Below are 13,188 nucleotides of genomic sequence, written 5' to 3' on the forward strand. Positions count from 1 at the left end.
CCGCCACTAACATAGAGCTCCTCGCCAACTACATCGCCACCTCCCCCGCAGTCGCGACTTCCGGCGAAGGTGCCATGGGCGCCGGGCACGACCTTAGCCACCACGAACCTTAATACGAAGCTCCATGGGCGTCAGGCACTCATTTTTGTTCGATTGAATATTGGTGTTTGTTTACACACCTCTTGCAACACGGATAATTTTTTCTTTATTTTTTTTGTTTCGTTTTGTAAGTTTGGTTTCGATAGAAGAACTTTATACAATCCCTGATTTTGTATCGCTGAATGATCGTGTATGCTATTTTGGAAATTAGCATGATTGTTCAGCCTTTCGCAGATTGTTGTTACCGTATGGTAACAGTGATCTAGGCATGATTTGGGCTTTTGATAATGAATCGATTTTCTGATATTTTAACTTTGATTGTATAAAAATGAGAGTGCCCGACGCGCATGTGTCCAAGTGGGTGGAATGTTCTTATGAAATAGTATGAGAGTCTTCAGTCAGTTCTTGGAATTTCAACTTTTGTGTCTGGTCTTCCAGCTTCATGATGAAGATATAACTAATGCCAGCATTTGAAAGGAGTTGCCTTTAATTTCAGAGAAAGGAACAATTTTTAATTTATTTTTCCCAGTTTACCCTCAATCTTTTAATTCAAAAATTACAAAATATATATCACAATTATCAATAAACTACCATGTCATCTAGAACAGTATCCTTAGCATGTCACATAATATCATTTTAAAGGTCGTTGGTCTAATTTGACGGAAGATCTCTATTTGTTTCAATTTTATAAAAATAAAGATCTAATTGAAACGCCGAACAAGGAAGGGACTTATTTGAGATTTGGAGCGAAAATAAAGACTTAAAAGACATTAAACCTTTTTAATAGGGACCTTTTTATAACCTAAAACTTGGTACACTTTGTTAAAGTGTACCAATTGAAAAACTCCTTACATAAATTAGCAAACTTATATATATATATATATATATATATATATATATATATATATATATATATATATATTGATTTTTTAAAATTATAAATAAATTTTTATGATAATTCAATTTAATACTAATTTATAAACTTAAAAATATTTATTATTTATTTTAATTTTTTAATATAATATATATTTATTAAGAAAAACATACATAAATAATTTATTTAAGTAAATTCATTTTATCAATTGGAACAATTTATTTAAGGAAGTAAGTTTGAATGAACTAACTTAAAGTTACTTTTTCTTGTTTGTATTGCTTTATGTTTAACCTTTACTCTAGTTGTATGTGAAATAAAATATAAAATTTCTTTCAATACTAAAATTATAAACAAATTTTTATGATGATTCAATTTAATACTTATTCATAAACTTAAAAATATTTATTATTTATTTGAATTTTTTAATATAATATATATTTATTAAGAAAAACATACATAAATAAACCCTAACTCGTCCTAGACAGGAGTTTAAAATTAACAATAGAATAAAATATTAACACGGCAATTTCAGTGTGTGACCTGAAGTCTACACCATTTGTCACGGACACAGCTGTAGTCAAACACGCGTTTGTTACTTTTGGATTTTCTTCGTAATGAAATGATTAAGGAATTAAATAACATGATCACGTTTATAATTTGGTAATCAAACTATACAAACACTATTAAAATGTACTTCTTACTTAAAATAAAAACACATAAAAAATAATCATCATTTAATAATGAACATTTACTACACAAAAAAGAACACTAGAAACTATTAGAATATTTTATTTTAAACTAAACAAGGTTAAACGAAATGGAGAAGTATTTTTGAAATGAGAAGAAATTGTAAAGCTAATTATTTATTAAGACGCATAATATCTGAGTCTATCCAATTAAATATAAACAATAATTGGAGAAAGAATATTTTCTTGGTGGAGTTAGCAGAAGTTATGGTCTTCCCTGTTGACCTGAAGTCAACTGTCTTCATTTACACCCCTTGATTCTTTCTTCAAATAATTGTTGGAAGAACTATTTTCTATGGATGAAAAAGAAAATGAAGAGTTTGAGAGTGTGTTTCCTCATTTTCCTTCTATTGAAAGTCCTATGACCTGAAGTCGTCTTATTTAAATATTATTATGAAAAAAAAAAATCTTTTAAAAATGTTTTTTTAATAATTTTTTGATAATTTATGTGATAGTTTATGATTAATTGTTTCAAATGTTTTTTTAAACATGAATTTAAATAGACTAATAAAATAATGATAAATGTGTTGATGTGAAAAAATTGTTAAAAAAGTATTATTAGTAATACATGCATCGGATCGTCTTAAGGTGATGTTTTCCGACCGAATTATTTATGAAATTACGAGGAAAATGAAGAGTGTGTTTCCTCAGCTGAAGATATAACCTGTCCCAGAAGTATAGAGATGATGCTTTCCTCCTATTTAAGGGATGGAGAGGAAGTTGTTGACACAATGTATTGGAGAAAAATGAAGAGTATGAGATTGTGTTTTCTCATTTTCCTTTTATTGGAAACAATGTGCTGTGAAGGATGTTGGACAGAAGAGAAACAAGCACTTTTGGGCCTAAGTTCCCTTTTCTACGATCCTTTTTCCATCACTTCCTCATGGAATGCCTACACAGATTGTTGTGAATGGGAAGGAGTGCACTGCAATTCCTCCACAGGGAGAATACTCCATCTTTCTTTTGACGGCCGGAAGTCAACACAACAATATATAAATTACTCTGATTTTTCTGTCTTCAAAGATTTGAAGAAGCTCTTCTTGCCATCTAATATAGTTGGTTGTGTTGGGGATGCAGGTATTCATTCCTATAAGTCTATTGCTTACTCAAAACTATAAAATCTGTTTGTTATGTTTTATGAAATACTCATTATTTCAACTTTCTTTTATATACTTTTCAGCGTTATTGTCAAATCTCCAGCTCCTTAGCTTGAGTAATAACTATCTGGATAATGCTACCACCGTTCTATCTTGTTTGGATGGCCTTCCATCTCTTAAGTCTCTTTATTTAATTCAAAATAAGTTCAGTACATCTTCATTAAACCACGGTGAGTACCAATTTTTTTATTTATTTAAACAGATGATAACAATATTATTTTTTATTATCACCAAGATCTTCTATTGTTTTATACTATATATTTTTGTTTTCACATTCGTTGGGTTCTTTGACAACTTTTGGTGCATATATATATATATATATATATATATATATATATATATATATATATATATATATATATATATATATATATATATATAAGTTTTTGAAAGTGTGTCACCAAAGCTGCGTAGAAATCTGGAGGTCCTTGACATAAGTTGGAACCAGTTGACTAATGACATCTTGCCATCCCTTGAGGGATTCACATCTTTAAAGGAACTGTATTTGGTTTATAATGAATTGGACTCAGATCTTAACTTTAAAGGTAACTTATCCACCTTATTAATAAAGTTGAGTAGTTATTAACATTGACGGTTGATTTTTGTACTAGTGATATATTCTTATTTGCAGGTTTATGGTCAATATTAAGGAATCTTGAGATCCTTGACTTGTCCTTTAACAACTGCAGCCAAATTGATATTGGCTCTGCTCTCAGTGGATCCCTCAAGTCTTTATATTTGGGAGAAAGTGAATTGAGTTGGAGATCAATTTATAGTAAGCCTCCATATACTTTCCATATTACAAATTTTCATGGTTTGTTTTTTTTTATTAGAAAGTATATCTAACAGCCTGTAAATTGTTAGATATTTCAAAATTGAGTTCTTTGGAGGTCCTTGACTTAAGCTGGAACTACTTGAACGAGTCTGAGAGTATATTGGGGTCTTTGAAAGGTAAGTTGTGATTAGTATTTGATAGTATTTTTATATAAAGTATTTATCACTCTACTTCAACAAGCATACTTCTTTACTAATAAGTTGATGCTTTCGACTTTGTTTTTTTTACCAGAAAATAATATATTTAAATGGCCAACCACGTTACAACAGCTAAGCCTTTTTGCAAACAATATCTAAGCAATAGATTTCTTTGGTCTTTGAGGGAGCTTCCACATCTCCAATACCTTGATCTAAGCGAAAACCAATTTCAAGGAGCGCTAGATATAAGCGGTCCATATTTGTATCCATTATTTTATTACAACATTCAAAAAAATATAGTGATTTTTAGTTTTGTTTTATTCTAACCACATATTTCCATTTTGTTTTTATCAGAGAATGAGACATTTAAATGGCCAACCAATTTACAAGAACTAATCCTCCGAAGTAACAGTTTGAACAACAGATTTCTTTCATCTCTGAGTGGACTTCCACATCTACAGGGTCTTGATTTAAGCCAAAATCAATTAGAAGGAACACTAGATATAAGTGGTCAGTATTTTTTTATCGATTATTTTAGGTCATTCATTTATTCTAATTTAGAAATTGAAGAAAGAAAAAAAAAATTGTTTAGAGAGATAGTGACATTTGTAAACTTGTATACTTAACTTAATTAGAACTTTAATTTTTGTTATTTTTAAAACCATTTCTACTAAACATCAAAACTAACATTAGAATCAATATATAAAGAATTAGATAACAATTTTTTCTACAACATTTATACAATGCTAACGTACGTAAGAAAATCTCTTAATTTATTCAATCAAGTCATATATCATAGTTAATTTTATTTTTAAGATAATCAATATTTCAAAAGTTTCATAAATTACAACACAAAACCGTTTGTATCATAAAACAAAGTATTCCACTCTTATATAAACTATTGATACTTATTTATTCAGAATAAGAAAAGCTTATATTAGGGTTATGTTTCCACTTTATTTGAACTATATTTTTATTATATTTGGATTATTCATCTTTTATTATGTTTAAATTTTATTTAAATATTTGTGTTATGTTTTAATTTGGTTTGAATTATGTTTGATTCAATTCGATGAATTATGTTTGAATAAATTTATTTTTTATTTTGACTTATGTTTAAATTTAGTTTAAATTATTATATATGATGAAATAATATTGTATTAGAAATTATACAGTGCAAAGAGATAAATAATATTGATTGTGTGAATAATTTTTTCGTACTAATTAATTACTGACGAAATTGGTTTTGCAAGGAGATAATGTATGTGAAATTTTACACATATGTAATATTAGCGATCAATATATCCAATGTTAATTTATATCATCTCGGGAATAATGAACACAAACTTCTATCAGCAAGTAATTTTCCTACATATGAGAGATTGCAAGTCTTACATAATGTTTGAATCACTCACTCGTGACACATACGCATAAAAGTTTATCCAAAATTTACCAGTCATATTTATTAGTTAAAATCTATCTTATTAAAATTTGATGTTAAATAGGTTTATTATTTATTCATTATTGGATCACTAATTATCTAGTCCTATATTTGATATATATATATATATATATATATATATATAAATATTAAAGTGTATAATATAATTTATAATATAAATAAATATAAATCTCACTTTATAAGTGAATTTTATAAAATTCAATTTTATTTAAAATTCAATTTTTTGCATTTATAATGATTGTTATCATCAATGTGTTTTTCAATGGTTATTTGTCAAGTCTTTGTTTGTTTATCAAATACTTAGTATAAAAGTATTGGAAGTCTTTTATGAGATATCATATTTGTTAGCAAACTATCATTTTTATCTATTTTTTCTATGATAGTAGAGATAGTAAAAGATGAATTTACATTAGTTTCTTTCATTAAAAATATTCAACTTTTAAAGGTTAAACTTACACTAGCTTTTGAAAAAAAAAAAAAAATACTTTCGGTTATTTGAAAGTTAACTAGTTTTGTAAATATTTGTAAGTAAAGAAAAATAACTCTTCACTTCGTTGATTTTTTTTAATTCTTAACTTATTTTTTGCAGGATTGTTGACTTCATCCAATTTGACGCTTATTTCTCTAAGAAATAATAATATCCACAATTTTGTGGCCAATCAAGGTATTAAGAAAAACGGTTTAATCTATTGTTTATGGACAAGATATATTAGATAAATTCATAATAATAACACATTGTTGAATCCCATTATCTATCAAAGTTTATATATTTATTTTTGTACAAAATATATTTGTCACCTTCTTAGATACATATATGATCTATCTAATTTAATCTAGTTAAAGCTCATTTACTTTCTTTTAATTCAATTTATGTATATTTCAGGTACAAAAAGTCTCGATAGATTGGATTTTCTTGATTTAGATTGGAATATGATAGATGGAAACAAATTAAGAGAGTCATTACGAACTTTATCATTATCCATTAGAGAACTTTCTATATCTTACAATAACTTGACAGGAACAATAGCTGAAGGTATTAATATTTATGATTTTTACAAAGATAATTAATTTCATTGTTATTACAATAAGATTTATATTTTTTTTTCTACTATGCAGATTTTCATGATTTAAGTAACCTACAACAATTGACATTGGATGGGAATATTAACATGAAGAATAATTTTTTTGAAAGTATTGGAAACTTGACATCCTTAAAAACTTTGTCTGTTTCATACTGTCATATAAATGACACTCTTCCCGCAGCTGGTAATTATATTATTATTTAATATTATTCATGAAATACATGTTTTATACAATGTTTATACTTTTCTTATTATAACCTTTTTATAATGTTTTCTTGTTTCTTCAAATTTTCATTCAGATTGGTATAAGATGAACAAGTTGGAAGAGTTAAATCTAGAAGGCAATGGATTTGAAGGATATCTTCCAGGTTCATTTGTTAACATGACATCTCTTCGAAAATTGGAAATTTCTCAAAATAACTTCATTGGAAGGTTTGACTCTAGTATTGCAACACTTACATCACTTGAATATTTTGGTTTTATAGAAAACCAATTTGAAGTTCCTATTTCCTTTTTGCCATTTGCCAATCATTCAAACCTTAAAGTCATCTTAGGTGAAGGCAATAAAATCATATTGGACTCACAATACAATCTGCATACTTATGTTCCAAAATTTCAATTAAGTATGCTTAGCTTGTCTTCAAACATTGAGACTAGTCCTCTTCGGCTTCCCAGATTTCTTCTTTATCAAAAAGATTTAATTACACTAGATTTCAGTAATTTGAAGTTGGAAGCAAGGTTTCCTCATTGGTTGTTGGAAAACAACACAAAAATGATTGAAGTTACTTTTAGAAATTGTTCTTTGACTGGTACTATGCAATTACCATTGCATCCCCTTCTTGAGTTACAGAGAATTGATGTGTCTGACAATACCATAATTGATAAAATTTCAAGCAAGAATATGAGTTCAGTCTATCCAAATTTGGAATATTTAAACATGTCCAGAAACTACTTCAAAGGTTCAATTCCTCGTGAGTTTAGCCAAATGAAGTATTTGTATGAGTTGGATCTTTCAAACAATCAATTGTCTGGAAAAGTATCATATGACATATTTGAAGCTACACAACGACTCGTTTTGTTGAAACTTTCAAATAATAAGTTTGAGGGGCTCATCTTTACAATACCCGCTAATTTGGAGTCATTATCATTGAATGATAATAACTTCTGTGGTGAACTTCCTAGAAACATTTTTAACACATCCATCATTTCATTGGACGTAAGCAATAATCATTTGGTAGGAAACATTCCAAGTCTTTTGACAAATTTTTCAAGATTAGAGGAACTTCGTATGTCTAATAACCACTTTGAAGGGTTCATTCCATCAGAATTGACACAACTTGAAGATCTAAGATATTTAGATCTCTCCCAAAATAATTTGATTGGTCTTGTACCATCATTTTTAAATTCTTTTGTGAAATATATCCATTTGAGCAATAATCATTTAACAGGATTGTCCAAAAGGATGTTCAATGAAAGCTCCCATTTAGTGATGTTAGATCTTAACTATAATGAAATATCTGGCAACATTCAAGATATGATGCAAGACCTTAATTACACAAAGTTGAATTTTCTCCTTTTAAAAGGTAACCACATTAATGGGGATATACCTAAGCAATTATGTGAGTTGATAGATTTAACCATGTTAGATCTTTCAGACAATGAGTTTTCTGGAGAAATTCCCCATTGCTTGGGGACAATGCCTTTTGATAATACAAACCTTGATCCATTATTAAAAGCATCAAAGGGAAGCTTCTTTGTTGAAGGATATAGTCAAGCACCATTACCATCAGAGCATAAGAAAGAGAAAGCAAGTTTCACTTCAAAGAGAAGTACTTATACTTACATCGGAAGCATCCTTGGTTACATGTCTGGAATTGATTTATCCTTAAATAAATTAAAAGGAAATATTCCAAACGAGCTTGGAAACTTGACAAGAATCCGAGCATTGAACTTGTCTCATAATGATTTGATTGGACAAATTCCGGATTCATTCTCAAATTTGGTGCAAACAGAGAGTTTAGATCTTTCTTTTAACAAGTTGAATGGTCAAATTCCTCCTAAGCTCAATGTCCTAACCTCACTTGAAGTATTAAGTGTGGCACACAACAATTTATCAGGCCCAATACCTGAATGGACAAACCAATTTGCCACATTTGATGAAAGTAGCTATGAAGGGAACCCATTCCTTTGTGGACCTCCACTAAAGAGTTGCAATCCATCTTCTACAACTATTTCAAATGACTCAAATATTAACAAAGATAATAGTAGTTTTGTGGACATGTATGTCTTTTGTGTGAGCTTTGTTGTATCATACACATTAGCATTCTTAGCAACCACTGGAGCTCTATACATCAATCCTTACTGGAGGCAAGCATGGTTTTACTACTTGGAATTGGTTAGTTTAAATGGTTACTACTTTATTGTGGATAATTTTTGTAGATTTTGTAATGTGTGAAATATGTAACATGTACCTTGTATCCCTAAATATCTATTTTAAAGTGATTAAATAAAGTAAATCATGCAAGTGTTTCTAATTCTGAGTTAAAATATGTATATATCAAATAAACCTTAACTCCATGTATTTCTAATTTAAATGAACCCTAGCTTTAACCACAAAATTCATCACATCTCAACATATATGAACTGAACTTAATTAAACGAATGGAAGATGTTAACTTCTTACATGGAGATATCTTCTATTGCAAGAAACACAATTTTGGTACCAAAAACATCCCAAACAAGCGAATAAATCTCAAAAGCTTTAACATATGCAATGAAAACCTCTATTATTTCATATTAATATAATTTTCCTATGTGCTTAATTAATTCAGGTAGATGTAGGATAAAACTCCCACAAATTATAAAAAAAAAGTGAAAGTCATAGGATTATTTATTTGAGATATGAACTTACTCGTATCAAGATTATGATTGACTTAACTTGGTCTATTATTTTATACGAACTAACATAGAGGTGAGACTCAATCATTAAAAAAGATGAATGATTAATCTTGAATTATAAAGAAGTGTATATAATTTTTGATAAATGAATTCTTAGATTAAATGAAGAATATTTATTTATTTATTTATTTATAATAATTTCTTGAAGAGTAAATTCATTGTTCATTTAATTTAAAGCTACAACCTCAATAAATTGGGACTTATGCCATGCACCATAAATATTGCTTCTTGTTACAAGTAATGCACCTTAGACACAAGCATAGACAAATGAAAAATTAGGTTAGGTCTAAACTTTTTCTTATTTAAAGCATTGGAAAAAAAATATTAAAATAGGAAATGACATTGGAAACCTTGTCTAGTATAGTTTAAGATCTATAATAAACTTAGAAAATTTGGGACTAAGGAAGTAACAAGTTGTTTATTTAGATAATTGATTTCACTTACAATAATTTTACTCTGAACAATTTTCTGGTTGGAAATCAAACTTATGGCTATGATTTTGATATTAAGTGTTGAATCGAATGCAAAATGCTTACCATCGGTTAAAAGCTATAACTAAGAATCAAGGTTTAATTATTTCTATTTAAGAACATAACAACCTAACTATTGTAAATCAATTGTGACTTGACTTACATGACCTTCGTCATGGAACATATACAACATATACTTATCCTTGAGTGAGAATTTGAAGAATGCTTTGAAGAAGTTGAATAATGAAGTGTATGGATGTATGAAAATGACAAAGTCATACATCAAATTCTTGCATATGGAACAATCCAAACTATGTCTATTTGAGCTATATTATCATATTATAAGTAAATCTCGGTAATTTGGTATGTTTGTTACTATTTATTATATTATTATTATACTCCTAGCTAAATATTATTCTAATAGGAACTAATAGGAACATAAGTCCATGATCCATATTGATCTTATAAGTTCAACTAGTATCTCAAGGAAATACTCAATCCATAACACTCATTATCATTTATATATCATAACTTTCTTGTCTATTTTAGCATCAAAGAGTCTTTGTATGTGAATCTTTCCCTCTCATCAATAAAAAGATCCTTTCTAAACTAAAAGATCAATCAAAACACAATTAGGATCTCTCTGCAAAGTTCACATTCAAGATCCAAATAAAAATACATATAATCTTGTATAAACAGAGAAGGAAAGTAGTTATAGTATTCTTATAAGAAACATCAAGCTAACATGATCTCAGTCAAAATTTTTCCTATATAAAGATATTTTTATTTGAAAGGAAGTCGTAATGGAATTGGTTTTCGCATGGGATAAAAACTATTATATTATCATTGCTTTATGTAAAAGAAGATCTATTAATGATGGTGATAACGTTCTTCTGTGCTATGTTGAAGAAAATTGATTATATTAGCCATTTATAAGGATAACGATTGTATTCTTGCAATACAAAGAGATTGAAGAACACATCTTAAATTTCTATAAATCATTAAGTCGGATCTTATGGCCAGCATAGACTTGTTTGCGGTGCATATTTGGTTTCTTCCCTTTCGTGGTGTGCATACGTTTCAACAATGTTATATTGAGAAGTAATTAAGTAGTTGAATATTTATCATAAAACCATTACTATTACCATAATTTATTTCTCGAGAATATCAGTAATTTATTGATCTATACAAAAAATATATATTCATTATTTAACTTTGACAATGTTAAAGGTATCCTGTAATCCCAAAATTTAGTCTCTGAATATTCTAGTCAGAGCATTATTCTAAAGTATATAGATATTCACCTAGATAAAAGTTTTCTTAAACTTCACCCTGGATTATGTCTTTCATACCAATACATTAGTTTGATCTCAACTTATCGAAAAACTTAAGATTCTTTCTTAACTAATGTAATCTTGACGTCTCCAAATATGATAAAATATGACTATCAAAATATATAATTTTCTTTAACCAATAATATTATACCATATAGACAAACACAAATAATATAAAATAAAAATTTTCTTTTATTCAAGTTCACTAAATAAAAACTATTTACTTTTAATATATATATATATATATATATATATATATATATATATATATATTGAATTATAAAATAATTATATTTTTAAAATAATACAAAATAAAATAAAATAATAATTAGTGAACTTTAAATATATAAATATATATGAATTAGAATGTTATAAATAAATATAATAACTAAATATAAATTGATATAAACGACTCAACTGAAAATAAATTAAATGAAATAAATACGATGTAATTGAAAAAAAAAACTATATGAAATAAATAAATAAATAAAATTAGTGATAAATTAAATTAAATAAATAAATAGGATTAGTGATTACTGTCACCCTAAGCAACAACATCTAATACTTCTTAAAACTCGTTTAGCGTTGAGAGTTTGCATTATAAGTATTGCATTATATATTTAAATACACACTTAATTTAGATGTCCTAAAATGTATAAGATTGAATTTTCTTTTTTGACTCTAAATTTTATCGTTTTTAGAAGATAAATTTCAGTGGTTAAAACTTTTAAACTGGTCGATCTTTAAAATTTTCAAAGAAATAAAATTTAAGGTAGTAGATAAAACCATATTATTAATAAAAATACTATCATGAAAACTATTTCTTCTTTTTTCTAACTTTTTTTTTCTTCTATCTATCATATTTGATTCAAAATATTTAATTTTTTAGTTTCACTCCTACTAATGATGGTCATTAAAATAATATTTATTCAATTTAAGGTTTTCTTCTTTTTAATAACATCAAACATTTTTAATGAAAAAAAATGTGATACAAATCGAGTCCATTCTCATTTTTATTCATTTTTAACAGCAAGATCCAATAACACCGATCCCCATTGTTTTTCACTTAAATATAAGATTATGTTTTGTAAACTATAAAATTAAGAAAGAACATTAACTTCTAATTTCTAATTTTAACTTTCACTTTAGACTAAGTTTAAGTTAAAATAATTAACCAAGCACTGCTTAAATACAAACATACTTTCAACTAGTAGTTCGAAAGTGATGGGAAAACCTAGCTACAATCAAAATACCAGAAACGTTATTTGTAAATCTCCGATTAATGTGATAATTAAAAGAAGTAAACCAGTACGTATACTCCTAACACCAATAAGTAATACTCAAATTAGTTAAAATATAGAAAAAAAACTAATATCATAGAAAACAAACTAAAATTGTAAAATAAAATTTTCTAAATTTGAGCAAACTTATATATTTTAAGCAAAAATAAAAACATAATATAATGTTGGTTTGAATTTAAAATTTATTTTAGATGTAATCATTAAAGCTTTATTGAGTAATTCTCTTCTTATCTTTTTCAAATGAATTCAAATATATAGAATTATCTACAATTAGAAATTATAAAATCAGCACACAAAAAAAAACACAATTTTTTAAGACATTATCCAATTTTACTCAATATATTTAGTTTTTTTTTCCTATTCAACGTAATCTTTTTCATTGATATTGTTTTAATATAAAAAGACACTATGGAATATTTATGGTATATAAATTTTCTTTTTTATTTTAACTTTAATAATATTTTAAAATTACAAGAGAAAAATTTATAATAAACATCATCGATGTAAAAAAAATAAAGAAATTGAAACATAATAAAGAAAACAAAAGATAACTAGCATCCTAGAACGCTCACGTAGAATATAAATAAGTAACAATTCCAAATCTCTTTAAATTGACTAATCTCTTCATAATTAAAAATAATAATAATATGCGTTTATAATATTCGATCCTATGTAATAAAAATAATTTAACTGAGAAAAATAATTGCAAGTGACAAAAAGCAAAAGAACGCTT

General features: G+C 26.9%; 1 protein-coding gene across 1 annotated transcript; it reads left to right on the forward strand.

Moving 5' to 3' along the window:
- Positions 1–2,513: 2,513 nt before the first annotated feature.
- LOC106770154 (LRR receptor-like serine/threonine-protein kinase GSO2) lies at positions 2,514–8,847 on the forward strand. Its single transcript, XM_014655977.1, has 8 exons — positions 2,514–2,796; positions 3,508–3,651; positions 3,741–3,827; positions 4,203–4,358; positions 5,900–5,974; positions 6,194–6,343; positions 6,427–6,576; positions 6,692–8,847. The coding sequence occupies exons 1-8, from the start codon at positions 2,514–2,516 to the stop codon at positions 8,845–8,847; spliced, it is 3,201 nt and encodes a 1,066-aa protein (XP_014511463.1).
- The last annotated feature ends 4,341 nt before the right edge of the window (positions 8,848–13,188 follow it).

The sequence above is a fragment of the Vigna radiata genome, chromosome 8 (genome assembly GCF_000741045.1).
Source record: "Vigna radiata var. radiata cultivar VC1973A chromosome 8, Vradiata_ver6, whole genome shotgun sequence".
Lineage (NCBI taxonomy): Eukaryota > Viridiplantae > Streptophyta > Magnoliopsida > Fabales > Fabaceae > Vigna > Vigna radiata.

Coding starts and splice junctions, on each gene's coding strand:
- LOC106770154 (XM_014655977.1), top strand. CDS start 2,514: ATGTGCTGTGAAGGATGTTGGACAGAAGAGAAACAAGCACTTTTGGGC. Junction 3,652..3,740: donor GAGTTGGAGATCAATTTATA/GTAAGCCTCCAT, acceptor GTAAATTGTTAG/ATATTTCAAAATTGAGTTCT. Junction 3,828..4,202: donor TATATTGGGGTCTTTGAAAG/GTAAGTTGTGAT, acceptor TGTTTTTATCAG/AGAATGAGACATTTAAATGG.